This window comes from Ixodes scapularis, unplaced genomic scaffold (assembly GCF_016920785.2).
Source record: "Ixodes scapularis isolate PalLabHiFi unplaced genomic scaffold, ASM1692078v2 PGA_scaffold0__279_contigs__length_252992795, whole genome shotgun sequence".
Lineage (NCBI taxonomy): Eukaryota > Metazoa > Arthropoda > Arachnida > Ixodida > Ixodidae > Ixodes > Ixodes scapularis.
Genome location: NW_024609835.1, coordinates 16550902 through 16578578, shown reverse-complemented (window position 1 = coordinate 16578578; position 27677 = coordinate 16550902). Strand labels below are relative to the sequence as shown.

Sequence of the window (27677 nt, the reverse complement as noted above, 5' to 3'; positions counted from 1 at the left end):
ACGCTTGGATTGCTTAATGTCACGACTCAGACTGCGTTTTTTGGTCTAACCATATGCTTCTGCATTGTCATTCGCTGAGCTGCCTCCGTAAGTTGCGGTGATTGGCTGTCCGAGTGTTGGTGAGGGAAAGATGACCCACGGGCTTTTTTTAGAGTGCGTATCTTCTCGCTGGCTGGGCTAGCTACGCCGGCTTCGCTTTCCGTCGGGCAGATCCGGACTTGTTTAGATGCTCGTTCTAGCTTCGCTGAGCTGTTATGGTTTGCCGGGTTCGTTTACCTTTCGTAGCTTTTCGGCGGTACCAGGGTACCGCCGAAAAGGTCGCTCTACGTTTTGCGCATCTACGTTTTAAAAGGTCGCTGACGTACACGCGTCTGATAGGGAGGGGGGGGGGGGGGGGGCAATTGCCTTTACGAATAATGTCAATAGGTCACTCCCCTGACCTTTTCAAATGGTCACGGGATTTACCGCCTGGAGATTTGGAATATTCGGAGTAGAACTTTCGGCGCATAGAGCATTCGTGCCTCGATTAGATGACAAAGTTCTCGAACTTACGACAACACTAAATTAAAAGAATAAATAAAATACGCGTCGCTTCCTGGAATCGAAAGCACGAAACTCAAGCGCGGTAACAACTCGGACACGCACCCGCTTGTTCGGCGACACGCGTGGCAATATTTCAGAATAGTATGATGCCTTTAATCATTTGTTTTTGTGTACTGTCTCTATTTTTGTTAGAACTGGATAGTGCGACCGTTTTTAATATTTATTTATATGTTCTGCCTGTTAAGCTTTTGCAGAGTGATGCCGTTTAATGATTTTTCCTTTATTGTTTCTGTTGTAAAAATTGTATCTGAACATGTGTACATGGGCTTACATTCACTGCTGTCTAGGCAAGGGTAATTTAAAAATAAATATATGCCACATATTTTAATCTCCAGGGCCGGTTACTTTATCTCTCCACTAGTATTTTCTCACTCCGGTAATAAACAAAGCCTGAGCCTGACATAGCTGAGAGCAAAACTTTGCTTCATTTTCATCAGACAGACGTATATGCCAGAAACATTGCAATTATGATCCGTTAAACCACCGAAATTACGTGATCGGTAATCAGGGTGCACAATCCCCCAAAATGAATGCACACGCGGTTATTTTTAGATTTCATGCAATATCGCGTCATTTTAGATTGTATAACTTTGTAACATCGTCCACCATTCAAAGAGAAGTTCTCGAGTGATTCAGGGTGCGTCGAACAGCTCTTCCACGCAGGCGCGCCAGAAAACAAAATACGAATTGTTATTTCGAGACCTAGAAGCACCCTTGGAGAAAGACCGTAAATAACCGCACCGTTCGCAAAACACGCACAAGTCAGACGGCCGTGGTTTGGATAGATCAGAAATATATATTAAAAAAGGGGCCTCGCTTCCGCGTCGAAAAGCGAGTCCGCGGTGTCCAAAATAGTGAAATGAGTCATCCTAGCCCGTAAACAAACGTAGCCCCCTCACCCCCAGGGTGCATAACTAAACTAAACAACACAGTGGAAAAAGGAAAAAAAAAAAAAAAAAAAAAAGAACGCTGAAACAAGGGCGCAATTTTCCTTACTCCATTTAACAAAACTAAACAACCCGGTCAAAAAAAAAAAAAAAAAAAACATCAAAACAAGGGCGCATCTCTCCTTACTTCACTTTCTTCTTTTAAAACAAAGAAACCCATGTATAAAACGGAGGCCTCCGTGGAGAGCTAATAAAACCTCAGAGAGGCAGTTCGATTCGAAACTGCAGCTGACAAACGTAAGATTTTTTTTTGTTTTTCTTATCCTAAGAGTTGCTATGCTTCGGACGCGGGGTTGAGTCCCGAAAACCAAGAGCTGCACAAGCGAGCGGAAATCCAGAATTCCCCGTTTTTTTTTTTCCCCCCAAAAAATGTCGGGAAGGCAAAGGCCAATGAAGAGAAGGGAAAAGAGCCTAGAGAACGGAAGGTCGAAGCGAAACGTGGCAACAAAGTATCGTGTGTAAACACAGTCGTGCCCACCGACTCCTGCCCCGCATGCGCTGCGCCGTAAACAAGAGATATAGGAGTCTGCAGGAAGCCGGGTTGCTCTGGAAGCAATCTGGAAGCAATAGTAATGGAGTTGTGTATCTTTTTCTTCGTATAGCTAGATGTCGGCAGGGAGGTGGAGAGGAACAATCAAAAACGCATCATTCGCCTGACCAGCGGTTTCTTCTTTTTTTTTTTTTTGTCTTTCTTTTTTTTTTTTACCAAAGGCATTGTAAACTTTCCGAACCACAGAGCGACTAAACAAGATATGAATCAAAGTAGCGTTAACAATTTTGATGAGTAGATACAGTGTTGCCAGTTGTCACAAATCCCTTGCGGACCTGCCTAACACGAAGCGCTTTGTCGTGTGTACTACTTGTCACATCAAGAAAAACAAAGTTTGCGCATTATTCATCCGCAGCACGAAGTATAGTCCTTACGAGATTTGGTTGTCGGAAAAGGAAACTATGCTATGGACGTCTGGAAAGTGTACGTCTTCATAAAAATAACGGAAATCATATCTAAAATTCTACCACGTATATCTTAATTCAACACACAAAGGAGTAACCCTTAGCAAAAAAGGGTATACTTTGTCCAAACACAAAATACATTTCAGATGTAAAAGGACTTGTTGAGCTAGTTGATGGTGACTGTTTTGAACTATGGTTAAAAGCGCTAAAAAGAACGCAGGCGCCCGTGTTTCTCTTCTCTCTTCTGTTCCTCGTTTGACGCTTTTATCCGTGCTTCAAAACAATATTTTGAGTTCGTCAGAAATACATTTCAGATATACTGCTGATTTCATTAAATGTACGCCAGAAATATGCATGCATGTTCTGAGTGTATCTAAATGCATGCCATAAATATTATTACTTATTTTAGATCTATTTCAAACTATGACAAAAGTATGGGTACTTTTTCCTATGTATTTCAAAATAAACCAGCAAAATGGAAATATATGTTTCAGCTGTTTAAAAGCACTCAATAAACATTGTAGAACATCTTTAATATACTAGCATTTTGTTCAGAATATATGTGAACTATCTACTTTAATTCATAGGGGATGTGTTTGAATTTTTATTTTTAGTTTATTTAGAACGAGCTAAAAGTGTACAAACGTCAAATATGCAGGAGACGTACTACTAAAACGGTATGATTATAATCTTGTTAAAATAATGCTTGTAGTAATAGTGAAATAGTAAAATGTGTGACCATCAAACCTAAAAGGCAGAGCTCTCTAGACTAAGAGAGTTCGGTCGATTGGCGAAGCTTGCCGTCGTCTAGAAGAAGCGGACTTTACGATGCCACAATGTGGAAGTTCTTTTGTTGTTTCCTACTCCACTCTCCATGCGCTAGTTCAAATTTGGCGGTAACAAGTTGTTTTATGAACAAAAGTTCTTGCACTCGGACATTTTTTCTGCTTGAAATTCGTTTCTGTGTCCAAGCACCATTCATCTTTCATCTATCTCTAAGCGCATATGTATATATATATATATATATATATATATATATATATATATATATATATATATATATATATATATATATATATATATATATATATATATATATATATATATATATATAGAGAGAGAGAGAGAGAGAGAGAGAGAGAGAGAGAGAGAGAGATAGAGATATATGCTTTCTCAAACAAAAGAGAATCTGGCAATCGAGCGCGCGGCTTCACAGCGCCTTCCTATATGGCGCCCGTCGGAGCACTATATTTTGGCGTTGGTCAGTTTTAGGGTATGCAATATTCAATCTATAGAAAGTTCATTTTTGACAAACAAGAAATGAATTCAAAATCATATAATTTTAAGAGATTGTATCTGATAGGTAAGCTTGAGCGGTTGGTCGTGTGTACAGCTCCAACAGAAAAAGAGTAGCACAAGTGACCGATGACCGAAGTGGCAAAATCGCGAAACGCGGCGCTATTGTTCCCGAGCGCGCCCATAGCGAGAGTGAGAGAAAATACGATATAGCTTCGCTAATACTGGAAGCTCCACTGGAAACCTATGAAAGCGGCGGCGAACGTAGCAGTGGCGCCTCTAGCGGACTCGGAGTCTACGGAAGCAGTCGACGCAATGGAAAAGTATAGGCTCTGCGACGTCCTCGATCTTTGCGAGCCCGTTTCGTCACCCCAACAGCAAAAACAATTCATTACGCTCAGTCCGCTTGCAAAGCAAATCCACTGATCGCAACTGCAACGACAGTCAAATAACAACGCGCACAGAAACAAAGATTGAGCACTTTATTTAGAGGTCTCAAACGCCACTCGGGGGGACCACACGGGTTTGAAGCGCATCTGGGAAGTGGAAAAAAAGGCGTGTAGCTACTCGAACTGCGTCGTAAAAGGTTACTGTTTATCCGTTACAAACTGCGTTGTCACAATTTCTTACCTGGACGGGTGCTTATTAAAACGTGCGCCAACAATATGTTAAAATTACCAAAGCAAGTGCACCAGCCTTGGCAGCATTACAAAAACAAAAAGTGACGAGAAAAATAACCGCGCAAACGCTTTACGAACTTTGCAGAAAAGATGGGGTCCGCAGCCCAGACGAAATAAAAAAAGAAATGGGGAACAGTCGTGAAACGAGGGCGAATGAAGCAAAAAAGTTAGACGATGCAAGATACAAATCACCCTGCAAAGACCTCTTTCAACAACGGCGATCGCACGATTCGTCGGTTAGAGCATCGAAAATTCGCAGGTGGTGCTCGCCGTCGGGGATGAGTCCACAACAAACAAAGCGGAAGCAACACGACGAAACTACTAAAAAAAATCGCTTCACTACTTTTTTTTAGCTGCTCGTTTTTAGCTGCTCGTTACACGTTTGTTTATTTGATTTCGCGGCATTCGTAGGAGCTAAGAACAAAACAGAGGAAAGGAATAGCGAAGTCCAGCTCACACTGCCCGGTAAATAAGAGTCGCCCGCTGCAGTCTTCTTCGTGCTAGAAATGTGTGACCCCTCTTTGCTTTCGCATTTCTTTTCTCAGTGACTTTGGCAGGTTGTTTGTTTACTCCCTAGGCGAAGTGGTTAAAAAGAACTAGATTGGAGTGCGTGTTGACGTACATGTCCAGGCAATCCTTGAATACCGTGACTTTGTTCTGAGCGTCGATCAGCGGCTACAAGTGCGTTTTCAGCTGAAAATCTCGTTTGGTGCAATATATCAGTGAAACGTGTGTCGAAGGCACGGCTGATGTTACCGGCTAGGTGACGAGCTAAGTCTTAAGGTAGTGTCATTTTCGCATGCGAGTATTTCTTGTTCTTCAGCAGAATGTCTTTTGATGTGTTCCATGTTTCTGATAGCAAGCATGATAACAGATCTGACTGGCTGCTTACCCGGCTTGATACAACTGGGTGTTCAGTAGTGCATCTGGCCTGTCGTCCGTGAAGTTCTCCGCGATCTCCGTGAGGTTGTCATAATCGTCTATTGAGGCGTCAGTGGCCATATTGAAGCCAGACTTCGATAGCGCTTCCATATTCATTTGAAGTAACTTAATTACTCACGTTTCTTCGGTCTTTGGGAAACGGAAGAAGAATTTTCCACGAGAACAAAAACTTGTTTTGACAGTGGTAAGCAGCACAGGGCATGCCTGCCACTTCCAAGTATGCACTGATGTATGTCCGAAGGCGGCCGGTTGATCAACCAACGATGACCTATAGCAGACGTGACCACATATTTAAATAAAATCCGAATGAAAAGGTATAAAATGTATAAAGAGCTTACACATTTTGATATATTTATTAAGTATCAAAAAGTACATAGATTTCGGATCAGAAACTCAAAAGAAGGCGAACATAGGAGGTTATAACAGATGACAGTGGAAAACAAAAACAAAAAGACAATAACAACAAAGTTGCAGACGGCCCTCCAGATTCCCGGCATATGCGTAGCAGACAAACCGGTGGCAGTATGCGACGGAGCGAAGGAAAGAAAGTAAAAACTAAGCAAAACAAGGAAAAGCAAAATACGCGATGGTTCGAACGTCAAGTAAACACAAAAATGCAAACAAAAAACATAAACTCAGGAAGAAGAAAGACCGCGGCGGCGTAGCGTCGCCTCAATCATAAACAAGAAAGTAGACTGAAAACTGGAAGGGGGTGCACAACCGTCCAACAGGTGCCCTTTCTTTTATTTTTTTATAACTCCGCTTTTGTTACTTTTAGTAATAGCGTCAGATTTGCATGTGCACAATCGACATCTTCCAGAGCATACTGACATCGCAATGACGTACGTAGTTCGAAATTGTCTTTTGCTTCTTCATCCGGAGACGATAGGGATTAGCCAGCTGGCCTATTCGACGAAACGGTTTTAAGCAATACATTAATGAGAAATTGAAATTGCAACAACAAAACAAATTGATCGATAAGCACAGTAAAGTTGAAACGTAGCTATGTTCTGAATTTTTTTTTAATTGCCCTTTATTTAATAAGAAACAGGGCGAAGGCACATTTGTGTATTGACTGGCTTACATACGTTCAGACAAAGTGTTTTCTTCAGGAGAGCCCGAAAATTGCACCCTACAAGCTGTAACATCGTTCCCACGCGAAGAAAATGACCTTCATTCATGAGGTGGCACCTATTTTCTAACATTCAAAGCAGCGAATACCCGTGACAATATTTTTTTTCATTGGTCCCATGCACGGAGATAGGCAAAACCAATACGTTGTGGAAAATTCGTCTGCTAGCGGAGACTCCGAGCTCGCCAGGGGCACTGCGATCGCTTTTCGCCTGCGCTCCGCGAGAGTTGCCAGTATCGGCTTACATGGTATTTGGTGAAAGTCACGTTGCACGTCTCAACGTGGGAGTGGCCGGCAGAAAAGTGAGGGACAAGATAGCTTTAAGATGCGAGCTTTAGGATGGGCTGCTTTCTGCCGGCCACCCCTGCGTTGAGACATGGAACGTGACTTTCACTCTCGCCATCGCCGTGCTCGGGAACAACTGCGCCGCGCCTCGCGATTTTCCTGCTGGGGTCAACGGTCACTTGTGCTCAGTCTTGGGTAAGTTACTTTTAAAAAGTAGTTCGTTACAGTTACATTTACTTTCAGAAAAAAGTAGCGAAGTTACCGTTACAGTTACCACAACAAAAAAGTAACTCGTTACAGTTACAGTTACTTTTAAAAAGTAACGACGTTACTTTTCAGTTACTTTTATACAACACAAAATAAATTTAGGAAAAGCTAGAAAACGCTTTTCACGAAGTTTATTTGCATAAAATTATAAAGTGTGCTTTTTACTTCACATTGTAACTTAGCAGCAGTTGCTTCCCGAAATTAGTGTCTGAAAGTTTCCCTTGTTTGATAACGAACACGTCCATGCCCTTGCTGAGCAGGCGCTCGTCTAACGCGCTGGATAGGATTGCTAGCTGTGTTGTGTCGCCGCCGCTCGCCGGAACAGATTTTTGATTGCCGGGTAGGCGTTGAGGCAATAGAGTGCCGTTTTCTGCGGTCAAGTTGTTAGTAACCACCTCCACCACAGCAAAATACACTCTGTAGGGCTGCCATGGTAGTTCTTTGTTCTTATCAACATTCATATCCTTGGTAGCACTAGCACATTGCTGGCTGGTTGGCGGTTGCGCTGGGTTCATGAGTTCCTGGACATATTCCAGTTCGTACTCGGCAAGCCAGAAACAAACCCCGCGCAAATAGCAGTAAATTTTGCCTCGACTGTTGACACTACACCGGAATCGTGGCGCAAATCAATATACGAAACATGCGCAGTGCATTGTGGTGGCGCTAATCAAAATACGAAACATTCGCGGAGCTTTCCGCGTGTATTGTTGTTTCACGTTTGATTCACCCGATTGAAAAGCGTTTGCGCAGAAAAAAACAAAAACCGCAGAAGAGATAGTTCTTCAAGATACTAAGATGCAAGTGTTCAGTCAAAAAGTACATGCGCGTGCTAAAGACAACTACTTTTTTTTTCATTAAATCTGCATGTGGCTATATTCGGGTCGTGACTGGCGAAAAAACAACGTACTCACAAATTTGTGCAAAAAAAACAACTTGACACTCGAAACGTCGCAACAGACAATTTGGAAAGAACAAAGATTGGCTAAATTGTACTTGTTCAGTGATATATTATTCATAAAAAACTGGAAAGTAACGACAAAAGTGACGTAGTTACTTTCATCGTTACCTCAGAAAAAGTAATAGAACTACAGTTACAAGTAACATTTTTAAAAAAGTAACTCGTTACAGTTACAAGTTACCAAAAAAGTAACGAAGTTACAGTAACGCGTTACTAGTAACACGTTACTACCCAAGACTGCTTGTGCTACTCTTTTTCCGTTGCAGCTGTACAGTAGCAAAGACGCTTACACTAACGAGCACTTTCATTGCGATGGCGGGTCACCTCATGCCTGGTGTGCCTAATTGAGATGGTTATAAATTCGATGCCACTATATGGCGGAGGCCGTATGCCTGTAGGACTGTTGCCCAGCGCTACCCACCCTGTGGATTTTCGCCTTAATATGGGGAATTTGTAGATTGTTTAGAAGAAAAGAGAAATTTCCTGGAATCTAGGGAACTTTTTTTCCGTGAAGGTGTTAATTTCCTTGAAATCTTTGTGCTAAAGACACACCTTTTTTTTTTACTTACCACAAAAGAAAAATGTTTTTAGAGCTCTAAGTATTTACACAGGGATTTTAAAGGAATTATTGGAACAGCATGGCGCCATGCTGGTCATTAATGTGAGGTATCGGCAAGGTGCTGTAGATGGCATTAATACGATTCACAAAGAGTAGAGGTTGCTCCGTAACAAAGACCTGAACCCCTCTGCTGAAGTAAGTGTGGAAGGCCTCTGGAAACACGCGAAAGACACCAAACAAGGTGACTGCAGCCCGATGTTTCAATGCTCAGCAAGTCTGTGAGCAAGCTTCTTGGCTTGCAACATTTTACTGCGACATTTGAAAGAGTGTTCTCCCAGATTAGCTTCATAAAAAACAAAGCCAGGAATAGCTTAGCAACATAAACCCTAGAGGCTTTCCCACACGTCACACGAGCTCTAGGCGGAGCAAACTCTGATGAATTTGCAGTGCACCAGGCGCCACCCTGATCGCATGAAAAATGACATGAACAGAGTGTAAACATGTATTCATGTGCTCGACACTGAGTAGATGTGCAAACATTGTCACTCTTTTTCACCCGCGTTTTATTTAAAAGCTCTGGCAGAAACCTCTGCGTACTTTTTCTTTGTATGGACTCCTTGTGTTTTTTACATTAAATTTCAGTTAAAGTAGGATTTTGTTTTAATCGGTATGACTTACTGAAGCTCTTGGTGCAATAAACAATACATTTGAAAGCCCCCTATAGTCTGTTGGGAGTCATTTTCGGTTATATAGTACTTGCATAATTATTGTCTATGTTATCATTTAAAAGGCACCAGTAGAAAAATTCAAAAATTTAAATGGTCACTGTATTGCCGTAATCTATTTAGCTAAAATATAACGATCATCTCATTATTTCGCTAGACAAAGGCATTTTCCAGAAATATAGTGAAACCTGAGGAATTTTCGGATAACATTTGGAGAATAAGTGACCTCGGAGTTTGTCAGCACTGCGGTTGCTTGACTTCCAGCCGTGGCATGTTAAAAGACTGCCAAACTCCCCCAGTGCCAGGGGCTCTGCCAAAAGGTTGTCTGTGCATAGTCCGCTATATTTTCAAATTATCGTACTAGAGAGCAGGCTTTTGACTTTCTACCCTCTTTTTTTTGGTCCACTAAACGATATGCGATGAGTAAAATTCCAATCTAAAATACTTTTTCTCAACCTAAATTTTATTTCATGGTCTTTTTAACGTGAATCCAAGCGGCAAACATATCGCCGGTTACCGCAAAACACCTTCTTCATCTCGAAACGCAGATTTGTTTTTAATCACTGTGTTGAACTCTTTATTCAGGAGTAGCCTAAATTTTTGTTCTCTTAAAACAAAACATAAAAAACATGGCATATCGCTCAGTTAACAGTCATTATAGCAAGAACATGTTGCGCGTGCCTGATTCTACTGAGCGAAGGCAATCGCAATAAACATAATGCATTTACAGTTCTCGTCTGGTACGGCACACCTGAATGTCATTTACGTAAATGCCATCTAGGTAAATGACATTTGAGGTGCTCGTCTGACAGGGGTATAAGCTAGCCTTGATAACATGGCACAAAAAAGGAAGCCCGGAGTATAATATAACACATAAAGGGGTAAGTTTGTAACGCTTTGCGAAAGGTCTAGATTACACTTTTTGACAGGAGTAACTTGATGAAAACGTAAAAGCGAGACGCCAAAACGTTACGAAAATGACGCCATGAATCATGTAACGGCATTATTCACGTGACCTGATGACGTCCTTTAGGCTTTATAGTGTAGCCGCTGCAAAACATGCTTCCTCGTGGATGGCGTCTTCCTATATTATTGGATGGAGTAAGCTATCATGTGATTAGAGGTACAATTAAAGAAAGTTCTCGTGGGAAGTCGCAGTATGAGTCCTCTTCATTTTCTTAAGTCCCGAAAATTCATCCAACATTGAGGTGCCCCGCGCGGTTTTTCCCTTATTTGTGATAACATCTCCGTGTTTTCGGGGTTTCATTTCACTTCAATAACGGTCGTGTTTTCTCAGGGTTTATTTTTTTCAACAGATTCGATGTTCTTCGGTGCTAATTTCCGGAGTCAGAAACACAATCACCGTTCATCGAGACATGCTTAAAAAAAATAAGACACGGGAATGGGATTTCCCTAACTTCTTAGAACATCGGCTATGATTTGTATACCTAGGGAATGTAGTTGTGCCGTAAAGAAATAAAAGTGGGATAGCGGATATGGTTTAGAAGTATGAAGCAGCCTCACGGACACTCCAGTGGAAGTTCTATTTAAGGTTAACAGTGAAACGAAATTGTAAACACAAATCTTCATCCCGCGTAGATAAGACCTTTCTGAGACAAAGACAAATCTAACTCGGGGCTTTTCAGTTTTCACCGATTTTGACAAAACCCTCTCGATAGTTAATTTCGGAATTTATGGGTAAACACCAAAAGCATGAAACCCTACTTATATAATTCGCACTTTCACTCCGCTGCCGTTTCGCCTTTATCGCGGAACTGAAATTAGGCCGCTGCAGCGGCACTGCTGCTGGCGGGCACTGCGCATGATCAGATGCTTCATCTAAGGCGAACCTGGCTACTGCGCAAGCGCAATGCCGACATGGGGTAAACGCGGGCATGTTTAAAAACAGCGTGTTGGTGTATATCACAAAAGGTGCCTCTCCCGTACCATTGCGTTTGGCATGTGCTCTAAATCTTCCCAGAATTTACTGGTTTACTCTTCTTTCCTGACGCTCAGTAGGTTTCTGATGAGAATCATACCTTTATTTTTAATCATAAAAATATGATTATGTAAAACCGATTAAGCCTTGATAAGTTGTCCCTTCAATAATCTGCCCTGAGTACGACATCGATGGCTTTTACGGGCGAGGTATAATTTTACGCAAGAAAATTTGGTCGATATTCAATCAACAGCCGGCAGATGATGCAAATAAATCTTATAACTACCCTTTCTAGTTTTCGTCAAGCTGCGTAGTTATAAGTGAGGAGGTCATGCGAGCGCAGCTGCGTTACTTCTCTTTTCATATCGCTTCCTTTCGCACGAAAAGGTACAATATTTGTACGGCGCGAGTCGCCGAAGTAACCTTCTTTGATGCGCAAGCACGTCCGACGAAAGAAGGTCCTTCGAGGTATGAGAATAATCCAGCCGCCAGTTTAAAGAGAGCGCGGGGGAAGACACCCAACTCGCTAACCGCTGTTCAAATTGAAAGGCCGCAAAAATGCGAGCACGTTTCAAAGCCCACGTGATAATGTGAAGAAATGCGCCCTCCAACTTTGTATAGTATTAAAACGTGATCCATTTTGTTGGGTTCCCCACCAGAGAAGACATATATTCAGTCACAACAAAAAGTTTAACAACAAATCACACGTAGAATTTTTTTTTTTTTGTAATTTTTTTTTTTTTTTACAGCCGATTTGCAGACAGCATTTTTAAGACAACTATTTGCAGTAGCTAGTACGAGTGTGGAATGAGGAAGCTGCTGGGAGCGCTCAGAGCTCGTACCCGAGTCGCTTGCTAGAGTCACTTACAGAAAGAGAGGGCGTGGCGTTTACCGGACATTTCATTATCGTTCCGCGCAGCCAATCGGTTTGCGGAATTCGCAGGTAAAAACGTTCAAGAACGAAGCAAGAAGCGTGAAAATAATAAGCCCTTCGTTTCTTAAACTAGCATGGACATCCAGTGTCAGAAATCTGGAGCGTCTGCTCGCCCGCAAAGCCCTTGGGAGATTGCTGTAATCTGCTTAGGGCCCACGGCCAATGACGTCGCTGGAAATGTCTAGTCTAAAAAAAATGTCTGTGCTGTGGCACTGAGCATGACCATAGCCTACTGTATACTGACAAAGTCTGGCAGATCGCCACGTGAAGCGGCCACCGAAATGGAAAAGGGGGAGCGGAAAACAACGGATGAGAGCAGAGCCACGTGACTGGCGCCCCGTTGCGGCGAGACGCCGAAACACACTTCTCCCGAGCGAAAAATGCCTCTTTGATGCTCTGTGCTACCAGATCCTCGCGCTCATAATCTGCGACCGGGAACTCTATGGCTCCGTCGTCGAACTTCCAGGCTTTGTGACTATAGACCTTTTCTGTGTACTCTCGTCCCCAGCCGCCTAATAGGTGTATCCGGTATGGGCGACGAAAACATACTAAAACATTTCAACCTGTTACTAATACAAATATAAGAGAGGGGCAAAAGAATAATGTGTGATGGTTACGCTTATATCCTAAGTGTCTTCTACTGGCGTGGCGACGGCAAAACAATGTTTTCGTCTATACTGGAAGTGACGACAATTCAAGATGGCGACGCCCTTGAAGAAAGTGTCTATAGAGCAGACTTGGGAGTAATCCGTTACAAGTAACAGAATTACTTGTAAGTAATTACTTTTCTAGTAATTTTGTAATTAATCCGTTACTTTTTTGAAAATGTAATTTGTAATCTAATTTCATTACTTTTTCAGTAACGCGTTACTGAAATTACTCATTACAATTCTTCCGCCCCGTCAAAGGGAGAAATAGAGAGGGAGAGGGGCGATGCAACGGCCTGCGCGCTTTCAGCATGGTAACACAAGACGAGGGTTCCCTCGCGAAGAGATCTAGTGCTGGCCAAGGAAAGGAATTGACGGAAACCGCGACAGCCCAGCCACAGCCAGTTTCTGGACTTGTTCGTACGGTCAGTCAGGCTGGGAGGATTCGACTGTCTACATGAAGGCAACAAGCTTCGACTTGGAAAGCGAACGGACTGCTTCGAGCGGACAAAAGAGCAGAAAACTAATTGCCCATAAAACCATCGAGTGGGAGTCGTGAAGAGTACGAACGTGGACACTGTGACCGTAGTGCAGATGTCCGCTCGCCCCCTCCCCCTCCCACCCTCCTTTCCGCCCCACCCCCTGCGTGTTGTCCCCCAAAAACCAATCAGCATTTTTTTTTGTCGCACGAGACCGTCCATTGCTTGTCGATGTTCTGCCTACACACACCCACCCCGTAGAAAAAAAAAAGATTGTAGCGAGATCTTGACCCTGTTCATCTTTGACAGCGCTGTGAAAGCTAAATACTGGCTGGACCAACCAGCTTTGTGGTTTCTGTCACTTGACTTCGCACTAGCAAATGAGTAAGGCACAAACATAAGGGAAGCGATGGCAGCAGCTTATTGGAACAGAAAAAGAAATGTAGCATCAACACTACTGTCAGTTCAAACAGTCACTTTAGACAGCAGGCAATGAGGTGGCCGGGGAGCACAACCAAATGTCTTGGGGCTTCGAAGCTAAACCCATATTCCTAGAAATGAGAATGTTGGGGTTCTCGTCAGCGGATTGTACCTACGGGAACTTACTCCGACAATTTAGGGAAAGGGAACACAGCCCGAGTTTTCTGAGAATACACAGCGGCTGACTTGGACACAGTACGGTGCCTCCACAGAAGTTAAGGCAGCGCAAGGCGGCTGTAAACGCGTAAGATACATTGAAGCCTGCTGTTCAATGAAAATTGTGCTTTCTTATTATTTTCTAAACGGGAAAAATCAGCTTGGCTGGAAGACTGTGGATGAATATTTCGTGTGAAGTTTCAGTTTTGATTGGTTTGATGACCAAGAAAAAAGATCAAGTGGGTCAAGCCCGGATAACAACCTTCAACAAGCGGTACTCGGAAATCTGCCCGAACGCAAGTACCGCATGTACGTCTTACAGTCAGTTGGTTTTAGTGGCTAAACCAGCCCCTATTTATGCAATATATAGCAACCCTAGAAAAACCACATCTTCAGGAGAGTCGTGTTCTAAAGTTTGCCGTTGCCATATTTCGAATGGTGTGCGTGCCTCCGCCATCTATGTGCATTCGTCGCATGTTCATGGGATGCAGTTCTGTCCCGGGTGGACAGCGCTAGGTTCGTTTATATCGAACACCTTTTCCAGTTGTCTAGAGCTTTATAGATCCCATCGTCGTAAAATTATTATCCTCAAATAATCGGTAGATATAGTACTGAATCTGTTTTATTTTTGAGGGGGTCCGAAATTCCCCCCACAAACACGCTGTACATATTGCAGGTATTTTGCGTGTTTCTTTAAAGTAAAGCAAAAGTAATTGAGTAAAGTAACGAAGTAATTAATCAGTTACTTCTTACGGGGAGTAATTTGTAACGGTAATCCACGGCTTTTTAGGACAAGTAATCGTAATTGTAATTCATTACTTTTTTGGAGTAACCGGCACAAGTCTGCTATAGAGGAGGCTATGACATGACATTTCATCGTATAGAGTGCCACAGCGCATCCTGTCTTCGGCGTCTAAACATATTATGTCCTTTGTCGTTGGCCGATGGCCCTTCGTAGGTTGCAGAGCTCTCCCAAGCGCTTAGCGGGCGAGGAGACGCTACAGACTGATTAGAGTGTGACGACGAGCAAGTGTTCTAAAATGTGTATTTGGTGCATCGAAACCCCTGAGAGATATGTCTATCAAGAGACAACATAGGAAATTCGTAGAGTACGTGTGATGACGAGGCAGCGAAGCTTGTGGCAATCATTGGTTCAGGTTGGAGGGAAACGAAAGCACGTGGGCGCATTTGGGGGTACCCAAACGCACGAGGTGCGCGAGGAGCGGGCGAACCTTACACGCTGTATGGGAAACGTTGTACTTGTTTAAAGGAGTCCGGCAAGAACAAAAACTTTCACCCTTTTCACTCTGGTGAAGAAGGAAGACCAGCGAAGCTGTACTGTGGTGGGAATGAAGTAATGGTCGGCCGCAAGTGGGCAAGCCAGAGTGGAAAGGCTAAGAAGTGTGCCGCCATCTATGAGCGACGGCGGCAACAAGGCAACCGGCAAGCCGGTTGTCTGGTTGCCGCCATCATTCATAGATGGCGGTAGCAGTCCAGAGTTTCTTGTCATCCTTTGTTTGCTGACGGAAACGATACTGGGGAAACTAGCCCCTAACAGCTCCGCAGCAAAGTGTGAACCTGCTTTGAGTGACGTACCAATCAGCGACACACTGGAGCATTCAGTGTCGGAACAGTGACGGGGTTCGCAGACAACGTGAAACATTGACAACAAGTTTATCCACTGGCAGCGCAATGTTCGCTCAAATATGCAAAAAAAAAAAAAAGAAAAACATTTAGACCTGCGGGTTGTGGGCATTCTCAAACTTGATTAAACATGTGGGCATTTCACGACATGGTTGAGAATAATTATCTGAAGCTGTGCCTGCCGTGGCGTGTACGAACTTCGCTTAGGGCAACGTTCTCACTCTTGAAACTTCGTCTTCATTCGAAATTATGGTGAACCAGATTATAACAACAATCGTCGCTCGTGGTGATTGTACTTCCCTTGTCGAGTGCTCGTAATTTCAAATTGGCTTTATGAACTTGTCATTTTTTATCATTCCACTTCTATATTGTTACTTCGAGTCCGCGTTTTCGTACGCGTGCCACTCACAACATTTTGGAAGCTGAGAAAAAGGACGTACCATTCCGAACTCGCGAAACATAATGAGGACTGTGTACTAAATGTTGCGAAAGTACGTGAGCCTTATTTTCTAGAAATTGCTTAGCTTCCCGTCCACTGCACTCAAACGGGAGAAAATATAACTTGGATATGTTCCGCAACAGGGAACACATGTCGTCTATTATTTTAAATATACACGGCTTGCACGACACGTCATCGCACAACGCTGGTGGTCATTCCTACTTGTCCCTGGCGAGAAAAATAACTTCGGTAGTACGCAATCGGCGATAAGAAGGTACTAGCTCAGCAGCAAGGCCCCTATAATGGCAGCTGATGCGACGTCAGTGCGGGCCATGTATACGTCACTGCACTGACACCAAATTGCCCTCGCAAGAAACTTCCTATGCGCCACCGAAAAACGCTTAAACCGAAAGAGGCCCTTTAGGTCAAGCCTTAACGGCCGGATAGCTTCCGGATGGGAAACCATTATCGAGAGGCGGAAGGAACATTCCTCGCGCTTCCGGCGGGTGCCCATCTGGGATGTCCAGTCGGACCGCGTGAAGCACTGACCCGATTCACCCGTCCAAAATGGCAAACGTTGAATAGAGGGAACGACGTTCCATCGGTTTCCAATAAAGGATACCGATAAGATGACCTTTTTTTTTTTTTTTTGTTCTTCCGTTATGTTCCAGACCTCTGGACCGATCGGAACAAAGAAAACAAAAGATAATATAATTGAAGCGGAGGACAAAGAGGCCGTTTTGTCGGGATGATACCGCAAACAGAAGCGACCCTTCGGTTGGGCAGTCCATGGAATCGATCTACACGACCGCGCATGAAGGGAAGCATCACTCGTCGCAATTTCCTTCGGTGTTCCAGCTAAGCTCTCCCTGGCTTCCTAACGCAGAGCGTTACTCCCGAAACACCAGAGTATTGTGTGTTTTTGCTTTTTCATCAGTTCGGCCATCTAGAGAGGCTTTCGGTAGCCCTCCAGCCGCAGTCACACTACTTAAATATCTACAAGAAACATTCGGTGTTCGCTTTAGGCATGATGACAGAATTACCTGCGGACACCCCTCAAGCGTGTTAGAAGCATGTTTTCTTCATACAAGCTTCGAACATGTCTAAAGGGCGTTTTTGTGTTACCAATTAGACAGGACCACAACACAAGCAGGAAACACACATCAGAACGTGTCTCTGCAGAATGTGTTTTATACGGTGTAGTATCAAGTGTGAGCGCGGCTCAGAGCTAATGCAGTTTAACTGGAAAGAGGTTTGGCCTCTGGGTCAGAACGGTCATCGGAGCCCAATACCGCTCACTTCTCAGTGGGTCGAAAAAAGACGAATTGTTCTTCGTTATAATCGGGAAAAAACTTTAAAAAAATGCACGGCGTGCAGAGTTCCGGACACCTTATTAATAAATTATTTCTTATACGTACGTATACCTGCTTGGCAATTCTACTATCCAACGTATCATTCGAGTCCGTGACCTTGGAGTGTATTTTGACGGCAAACTTTATTTATTATTTTTTTTATCACGTTAGCCAGAATGTTGCCGCTGCTCTTAGAATGATGGAAACGATATCACGCCTTACGAAGAACTTTTCAAATCATTGGTGCGTGGTGCGATTGTTATGCTACTTGCTTAGGGTTAGACTCGAATTCCTGTAGCGTCGTACGGAACTCGCTGACTGTGCAGCTGATGCGGCTCAAGTCGGAAGAGTGCAAAAAAGGATTTATTGACATTGTATAAGATACGTACTTTGGGAAGATGTGTTTTTAGGACTACGAATGCATTCTTGAATAACAGTGGTTGCTGAACCTGTTAAATCGAAGAATAGCTCGTGACGCTCTATATCTACAAAAGGTTGCGCATTGCCATATAGACAGTGAAAGGCATCATCGTGATAATTTCATGTGCCGGCTCGTGTTGTTAGACGACTGAGCGTATTTACCCCTCCATTCAATCAAAATTTTCATCTTTGGTTAAGATCATTCTTGAAGGCGTTACCGAAAAAAAAGTAACGAAATACGTTACTCGTTACTTGCAAATAAAAGGAACGCGTTACCGACCTATGTTACCTCAATATAAAAGGAACGCGATACCGTTCCCGATGAAAAGTACCGTAGGTTACTTTTTTGTTAGTTTTCTTGAATTGTGAATTACACGTTTGACTGTTTCGACGGTACAGGTACATATGAGCGCCATATTTCAAGAAATTATATGTTCATGCAGCAACTGAACATAGCTGCTTTAGCTTTTTCGCGGTTTCACCAAATTATTCACGAGAAGAAACGCAAAGAAAAACGCCAAAAACTACAAAGTTCACATGGCATGGCGCCTAAAAAAAAAAATTGAAGTGTTACTTTTTTAAAGTTCGGGAAGTAAGAAGTAGCGTAGCGACGTTACCCGTTACCTTAAATAACTAACAAAGTACGTTACCCGTTACACTTTCAAGAAAGTAACGAGTACGTTGCAACGTTACTGGAAAGAGTAACGCGTTACCGTTAACGCCGTTAATTGTAATACGTTACTGCCAACACTCGACTTAGGATGAAGATTTTTGTTAATAAACTGTCCTCATGTTTTTTTTGTTTTTTCTTGTATTTAGGAGAGAGCTGAATTTCTAGCTTTTTAATTCTTGATTCGCATATTTATTTTTTGTCAGTGGCAGATTTTGCATTAAATTTTATTTCTACCATTTTATGAGCCACCATAAACTGGTTGTTCTTGTGCATAGTGCAAATGAAGTATGATTATTATTATTATTATTATAGATGCGTAGCCGATAAGAACGCAGAATTAGCCGATTAAAACGCGGAATAACGACTCAGTAACTGAGTTGAGTGTTAGTAATTAGCCACGCCCTGGGTGTTTTAAAACCATCTGTGACTTTATTCGGCTTATCGTATGTTGGAAACGGAGAGCCACACAAGACCAGCGAGCGAAAAAATGTTTAGCTGGGCTTGTTGGTTCATGACTTTTTGGTCCATGACTGGCTAAATGTCCTGCAATGCTCCTGATTTGCTTTTCAATGAGAACAAAAACGCCACCTCCGCGTGCATTACGATCGTTACGGTGGGCGTTGAAATAAGAAGGAAATATTTCTGAATCACAAATGGGGTCGTCCAACCAGGATTCTGTACCAATAACTATGTCAGGATTAATGACTGCAGTCAGATCATCGAACTCATTTGTTTGATGCGTCATACTACGACAGTTTATAACGATTGAAAGATGTTCTTTTAGTTCTATTTTACGGCGCTCGACAGGGGACCTTCATCGCAGTCGGACGCATTCAACAACAAGGGTTTCGGAATTGTGCATAAACATTTCCCCACCTAAAGCAAGCCTGCTAAAGCGGCGTTTGAACCTGTCGTTATGCTCCTTAGCAAACTGAAGCAGTTTCTTTCTCTCAGACCTTGCAGGTAACAAAAAGTTCTCGCTGATTGACAAATTACTGCTCTTTAGTTTGTGGGCTCTGTCAAATATGTTCTGTTTTTCGACGATCAGCCTGCTTTTTGTTGAAGATAAACTACCGATTCTATGGACGCGATTAATTATATAACTGTTCACCCTGAACGACGCCGAGGTTACTACTGCATAGCGATATATCATTTCGTTCGGATCCTTCCCACCTTTCGCTGGCAGAACCTGGAAGCCCGTAAAAAAAAAACAAAAAAACACATTAATCTTTGGGGATTTATTTTCAAGGTCATCCTGCTGCGTCATGACCGCACTAGGTTGCGCAGAAGTTGTTTCATTTTGTTCTTTTAAGCAACTTATTTTGGTTCCCATTTCCTCCCCCGCCCCCCCCTCCTTTTGCCATCCAAGCGATCCGGGCTGTGAGCGCAGCAAGCCTTTCGTCTGCTACCTGCTGATTTTGCTCAATCTCGCTCAAATCCGAAAGGACCTTTACTTGTCCCTCCTGTAGCTTTGGTGTAACAAAGAGTGCTCCTAGAAACTCCCTTTGCTGCCCACAGTGAGAGGACCAGGGTTTCTTTCACATCACCAGATATAGTTAATCATTTTTTTCACCTCGCATAAGACAACCCGCTGAAAAACAAGTTCTGTAAGTGCAAGAAGTTTGGTCTCGGTGCCGTTTCACAAGACTGTGCGTAACGCACAGGAGTATCATAAAAGTAAGGTGCGCTTTACTGAAGAACGAGAATAAGTGAATAACCTGCCTCCATGACGGCACCGAAACCCATCGGGTAGTGGCAGAGGAAGCTCTTAAATATTTCATAATCATATTTCCACGTGCGTCGCTGAGCGAGTGTGTACGTGGCCGAATGGTTAGCGTGCTTGGCTGTCGCGCGGAAGATCTGGCTTCGATTCCAGGCAGCGGAATGTTCCGTTATTTATTCTTTCTGCTTGGCGTTCTCGAAAATTCGAGAACTTTCTTGTCTGATCGAGTTACGAATGTTCTACGCGCCGAACGTTCTAGGCCGAATGTTCCAGAGACCTACGCGGCTACAAAAGGTGCTCCCCGTGGCAAGCCGCTGTCATTCTCGCCCCAACGTTCTATTTACGCCGCCATCGACGCCCGCGGCGCTCTATTGTTATCTTCTGTTTCCTTTTTATTTTGGGCACAACCCATTAAACGTTAATTTTCTTTTCCATTTTCGTCACCCCATCAACTGTCATTCGTGAGAATATGACGTCCACCGTTGTTGCCAGACGCGATGATCGATGACGTTCAGTCCGGATGAAGTAGCGTCAACTACGGTGAAGAATGGATCTGGCAGACTGAACGGAATCGCCGGCACCTTTCGCTGATCCATGTTTCCTCGGTCCGAAAGGTTGTAAACTGGGCACCGAATGGAACGGTTAAAAGCAGCAGAAACTGAGAACCGAGAAGAGGTGAGTATTCCGCCTCCATGACGGATGGAATCCTCACCAAATGAAATTTTTACCCTATCATCACTTGATGTTCTTGTAGATGCTATTAGTGCTCTTGGGTTAAATTTGCTTTGAATGATCATATGTAGCCACCCCAGCTATGACTTACTGATGCAAGCCGCCATATTCTTTAAATAAATTACATAAATAAATTGCGGTATAGTCGCATATGTGAAGTTTTGGAACACGCCAGTGTTAATCTGTAAAGCTCCTACCTCAGAATTTTGTCTTTTGACAAGGACTGTTCTATTTCGTTTCTCTTGCGGATGACGCATCTCTTAGAATACTTGCGTCATCGATTCAGTCTACGAGTTTCAATATCCTGGATTCGAATCAATATTCCATCAACTTTTAAAAAGAACTGAGTGTAATCCTAAAACACTAAATTACAGCAGGTATACAGGAAAGCAGGCAAGAGAAGCATAAAAATCATTCCTCTTTATGAAATACTCATATAACTGCTCACAATATTATCTCTCTCTCTCTCTTCTTTCGTTCTATCCCTGAGAGCAAAGAAAAAAAAATGACACTTCATTGTATAGATTATTCATAAATTATCATATCGTTACTGTATGAATACACTATAGAGGTATAAAAGCATATGTGAATCCATTTGTCAAACTGGGTTCGATAACGCCAACTTTGACGTTCCACAAGAGAGGCTAGATTGAACGCTGTCGCCTGCTTTTTGCTTGTCCTTTCCGCTCCTATTACCTTTTCCTGTTTCGCTAGATGCTTTTTATTCGCGCCATTAACCCTCTACAGCAGCTTACGGAAGGCTTCTTGAAGACAGGAACTTCAATTTTACTAAAAGGATGAGTTCATCCGGAATCTGAAACTCGGTGCCAGCCACTTCTGTGTACCAATTGGTGTATGTACTGGTTTTGATGTAGAGTGCCGCAATCAGCATGGAATAAGGTTTGAAGATCTATTACACAAAACCGGTCCACCTCTCTGACCGCGACGCTTCTTTCATATTGCGTAAACGCGGTCTGTTCATCTCACTAATGCACTGGCAAGCAGGCGTTATCACGAATAATGCCTTACGCTCACACGACCGACTCAGACTATACTAGCACTTAATGACCTTTACTTTAATTTTCAGGAGCATCCGCGGGCGAACTGTCTCTTCACCTAATGAATCTCTTTTGAAGCTATTTTGAAACAAAGTGGCAAACTATCTGGAAAATACCGACGATCTATCTTGAAACCGTCTTCAAACTATCTGACAAAGTTTGGCAAGTATTTGACAAACTCTCTGGAAACTATATTCAGCGAACTATCTGGAAACTGTCTTAAAACTTTCTGGCAAACTCCTTTGTAGCTATGCGATACACTGTCTCAAAAATCTTACAAACTGTTTGGAACATATATGGCAAACTAGTATCTTGGAATTATTTTGAAACTAGCTGGCTAACTACATTAACGATCTTGAGATATCTGTCAAACTTCGTTTAAATTATTGTAAAATTTATTTACAAAAATGTCAGGATATATTTATAAAACGAAACTCTTACGTACACATTCTGAAAATGAAAAAGAAAACTTTCTGAATACTATCGGGCAAAACATATAAAACTTTTCTTGAAACTAAGTAGAAACTATGTGAAAACAATAGGAAAATTACGCTTAATGGAAAAGTTTTAGGGGAATTTATAACCAGTTTTAAGTTACATATCTTATATTTCTTACATTTAGAAATATTTCTTCGATCCAAGTTTATTAGAATCTATATTCTGTTTCATACTTATAATGTACAACGCTGTAAAAACTGCTGGAGCGTGTATGGGGTACGCGAGCAAGCAAATGACCTCGCAGATCATTTGCACGCATTCTCGCACAAACGAAACCATAGATATAGCCACGCTCGCGCGCTAGTAGCTTTGACAGTGTTCTATACTAAGTATGAAACGAAGTATACATGTTTTCCAAGGTACCGACACTCTTACAATCTTCATGTTGATAGACGTCTTGATTTCTAGAGTTCATAAAATCTTATAAGGTATTTTGGTTTCATTTTGGTTTATAAACGTTATAAAGTGATTTCAAATTTATTCGTTTTGTTTTACATTGAAGTTTTTTCGGTGCAAGGTGTTGACAGTATGGAGGATGTGCTTGTGTTTATTAATCCAACTCATTGCGCTTCTGTAGTACTACAACCTGAGAAAAGTTTGGGAGCGGAAATACCTGCACGTATATCAGGAACCTTATATGGGAAAAACAATAAAACAATTAAAAAACTTCACTTAAAATTAAGAAATATACAGGCGGCATTTGTATTCAGTTTCAAAGTGTTTTTAGTTGTTTCCACAACGGTATTTCACTCCTAGTTCGAACACGCTGAAGGAAGAATTATCATAGAATTATTATGTTTGGGCACCACAGGAAATCACTAAAAGTCTTTGGGTAACTTGTAGAGGCCTGTCAGATGATTATCACTATGTAGAATGCTTTATAATGCCATAAAGATTCCGTTTTTATTATACTTCACATTTTTGTCAAGAAACGACTCGTCGGTGAGGTCCGAAGCGGCAACCTACAATTTCATTTATTTTATTATTTTTTTTCCTTTGAGGGCACTTGTGCGAGAGCATTACATAGGAATAACCTAACGATAACCTTCACGCGTTTGACTTTTGTTGTATCCGAATCTTTCAGGCTATGCCTGGTACCGCTTGCCCGCGTACCTCATCGATTTAAGAGACCATCGATGTAAAGAACAAAAGGTTTTCCAGGTTAGTCGTTGAGTTCCAGCTTTTCATCCCCAATTTAAAATTCCTATAACCATTGTTCTACTTACTGTCTGCTCAAATGGAGAACTTTCTCTTTGAATCCTATTCACATTTAAAGCTGGTTCAAGAGCAACGGAGTTTGAATTTGTAAACAAGATGCATGCAAAAACTGGCCTTTTTTTGTGGTAACAAGTAAGGACCCCGATAAAAAAATAATTATCTTACAAACTTCATTTTAAAAAGTTTGAATTACTGACCGCTTATTTTTCAATATTAGCGCAGCATACTAAATCAGTCTGAGGTAATGTAATTTTATTAAAGGTCACTCTTGTTTTCGTTCGGATTCAATTCCGTCAAAACTTTACGAATGTTCTAATACTTTAGATACCTGAAAGCTATTTACGAATAATCTATAAACCTTGAAACCTGTCCGGACGCTACCTATAAACCCTGAAGACTATTTTACAACCATCTGAACTTCTCTAGCTAATCATCAGGGAGAGCCTGTGAGAGCTAGGAAACCAATCTTCTTCAGGCAAACTTGTGCAGCATAGTTATTGCAGATTCGCAGCCGAAATAGTTAATCAATTTGCAAAGTGGTGATATTTTTGTTTTATTCTTATATCCGAAGCAGTGTATCCAGGCTTCGGCAGTCACTCCTCGACTAACATATTAGAGAATATCATAAAAAATAGGAAATGTTTCTAGACCATACGCAGAAAAATTGTCCTGCTAGTGTAAGCACTTGCCGTCACTATCATTATCGATTGAGCATGCGGTTGCGGAGCCCAAAATCCGCAGTGTGAGGTCTATGAAAATTCCCTGCTGAACCAAAGCCCGAACCGCCGTTCTCGCAAAAGACCATTCAAAAATTACTGACCAGTGAGGCTCATGTCGAAGGACTCGGCGTCAATCTTCCTCAAGTCTTGGACAGTCCTCCAGGTAAGCGTGAGCAGCTGGTTCTGCGACAGGTCCACGGTAAGCAGGTTCGGCGCCCCTAAGAACATGTTCGCCGGTAAATTCCGCAGCCGGTTGTGGGAGAAGTAGAACTTCTTGAGACGCGGCAACCCCTCGAAGGCCAGCGGGTCCACCTCCGAAACCTCGTTGTATTTGAGGTCCAGTTCCACGAGCGCCGGCGCCCCGTGGAAGATCCGGGCGTCCAACCTCTGCAGCTTGTTCCGGAACATGTCCAGCCGCTCCAGATGGTCGAGGCCCTTGAATGTGCCCTCCGTCAGATCTACGATCAAGTTGTCGCTCAGGTCCAGTTCTTTCAGCGCACCCAAGTCAGCGAAGGCCATGTCTTCGATGCTCTTTATCTGGTTCCGCTCTAGGAATAGGTGCGCCAGTGCCGACAGACGCGAGAGAGCGTGAGCAGGGAGCTTGACGAGCTTGTTGTCACCCATCTCTAGTTTTGTGAGGTGAGGCAAGTCGGCAATGGACTCCTTTTCCAAGTCGGTGATGTCGTTTGAATCGAGAGATAGCGTCTTTAGTTTAGGCAGGTTGTAGAAGGAGTGAGTCTTAAGCGAGCCAAGGTCGGCTTGAGTGAATTTGAGGCTCTCCAGGGAAGGCGCCGCGGAACGCAGTGCTTCTGTCGGAACGAAGTGGAGATGGTAATCACTGCGGAATGTGCTGAAGGTAATCGAAACGATCGATGGCTGATTCTGGAAGGCTTTAAACACAACGTGGTCTTCTGTGAGATTTCTCACAACAAAGCAGGTGATTTCGACGTCGTCCTTTCCGATGTGTTTATTCTCGCACTTGCAATACATTGGCTGGTCCCTGAGATCGCAGAGTTCGGGGACTAAGTCTGAGTCATTGCCAAGCGCTTGTTGTAGCGTTGAACACAAGAGAAGAAAAAGTAGACTGAAGAATCTGAAGAAAAAAAAATGAAATGGAACTGATTAGGATTTCGGTAGCACTTAAAACAGTAGTTTGCACTAGAAAAAAATATGTACATAATGAATGTCTTTGTGAATGCCAGGAAAAACATAAATATTGCATGAACTGACTAGTATCTACCGTCATAGAACACTTCTTCGAACCATTCAGCTTGTTGATGACGGTTCCCACGCAATATAGAAAAAAAAAACATTAGTGCCCTCAGCAATTCTTGTGTTTAGCAACCAATTTTTAACTGTATGTAAGAGCGTTTCTGTACCATCCTTGCCAAATTAAACGCGGTGAGCTAAAAAAAGCACCATCCGGAATTTCCAAAGTGGCTGCCGACGTTTCTTGAGATCTGGCGGGTCGCTTTTAATGTTCTTGCCAGCTTCTACTACACTATGTTTGTTTATTTTTTTTATTCGTGATTTTTTTAAAGGCGTTTGGTGATTTGAATACAGCAAACTGCGGGGGTTGTACGGTGTGTGAAAAAGCTGAAAAAAATTTCTCTTCTAGGATGCGGTACAGGTCAACATGACTCATTCTCTCGCCATGTTCCGAGTTTCACAATCCCTGCTCTACTGCAAGGTTTAGACATCTTTCATCCTTGTCATCCACCGGGATATATTTCCGTACATATCAAATTGTTTGACTATCCGAGTGCTCCGGTGAAAAGTGAAAGCAGGGGCTTAGAGTTTATGTGCTTTATTGATAACCCCTAGAGTCCATCACATCTAAAACAAAAAACTCAGGGCGTTGCTTATTACGTGGTGATTTTCTCTCTGGCATTCTTACCGAGTAACGCAGCACTCCTGCCTCTGTAGCGATAACATGAGGATCGGAACTGCCACGGCCTATGATTTTTAGGTTGTCACCAACGTTACTACGATACTCAGTTGGAAAACTCACCCTTAAAATCGGTACCTCTCGCGTCCACCAGGACCGAACGAGATGCGATTACAGCACCGTTATTTAGCGGCAAGCGAAAACATGAAAGTTGTTTTATATAGCTACTGCAAGATGGCGGTGCGAGATAGCCACACCGGCCCTACCCGGCTAAACCGGTACGTGCACCGTGCAATTCCCGCAGTGGCCGCTGCGGGAAAAATGGCACCGCTGCGATTGTGTCTAGTTTGGTTCTCGAGTACGGATCGGAGTCACTTTTTCAAAGCAGGCTCCTATGGCGGTTTCCAAGCTGAGTTGTTCTAGAAACTATAGCTTTCACTGACTATTGTTGTGGTTTGAACGTTCGGATCAAGGTGATCGAAATCTTGAGGATCCAGTACCTAAGTATATTTGCAAAACGTCAACAAAGGAATAGATGTCAAGCATAGGCGAAGATAAAATTGCTATCTTCAGGAAATAATTGAACCTTAACTATGACTGCAAACCCTTTTTATAGACTTGTACATTCGTGTATATTTTTTTCTCTTCTATGTGTCATAAAGGGTGAACTGATTGAGCCAGAAAATATTTCGCTAAAAGATGCAGCATTGATTTGGTTTACAGATATTGCAGATATATAAGAGGAATTGCACGAGTAGCGGGTGAGCAAGAAACAATTAAATAGTATCACGCACGCAGACAAAATAAAAATAAGATCAAAGAAAAAAGGGTAGGCAGTGTATACACGACACGGCCACAAATTTAAGTGTGACCACGTCTACGTGCCGAGTCTAGTGAAATGCAAGGCATGTATCGAACGTAACAGATGCATTTTTAGTTAACGGAATTAATACAAATATCAAATAGAACACATTTGTTTGTTAGTTACAGAAACAATCGAACGAAACAGATATTTAAATATGAGGGAGACTTATACAACTGAACGATATATAAGAAACCGAACGAAACAAATATCACGCCTGAAAACAAGCGTATTTAACCGCACGGCACACAGGAAATCGCAAAATAGTGCAGATTGAAACGCGAGTCTCCGCATCGCCGCGGCCGTTCCGGACATGCGATGCGTGTCACTGCACATGATGGCGGCATGGGTCATATCATGCCAGCGCCTGACGTACTATGATCATCTTGCCTGATGCATATCTCTTGAAGGCATGGAGATATCTTTATGATCCTTTCACCACCACGTTTGGCTTGATGTGCTATATCA

At 42.7% G+C, this 27677-nt stretch overlaps 1 protein-coding gene across 1 annotated transcript in view; it reads right to left on the bottom strand.

Moving 5' to 3' along the window:
- Positions 1-25841, bottom strand: part of LOC115321589 (connectin-like) — a 149559-nt gene extending 123718 nt beyond the window's left edge. Inside the window, exons 1-2 of the mRNA XM_040218807.3 lie at positions 25816-25841; positions 24561-25552 (exon numbers count right to left, since the gene is read on the bottom strand). Of these exons, the coding sequence (XP_040074741.2) occupies positions 24561-25552; positions 25816-25841 (1018 nt within the window). The remainder of the gene's footprint in view (positions 1-24560; positions 25553-25815) is intronic.
- Between the last annotated feature and the right edge of the window lie 1836 nt (positions 25842-27677).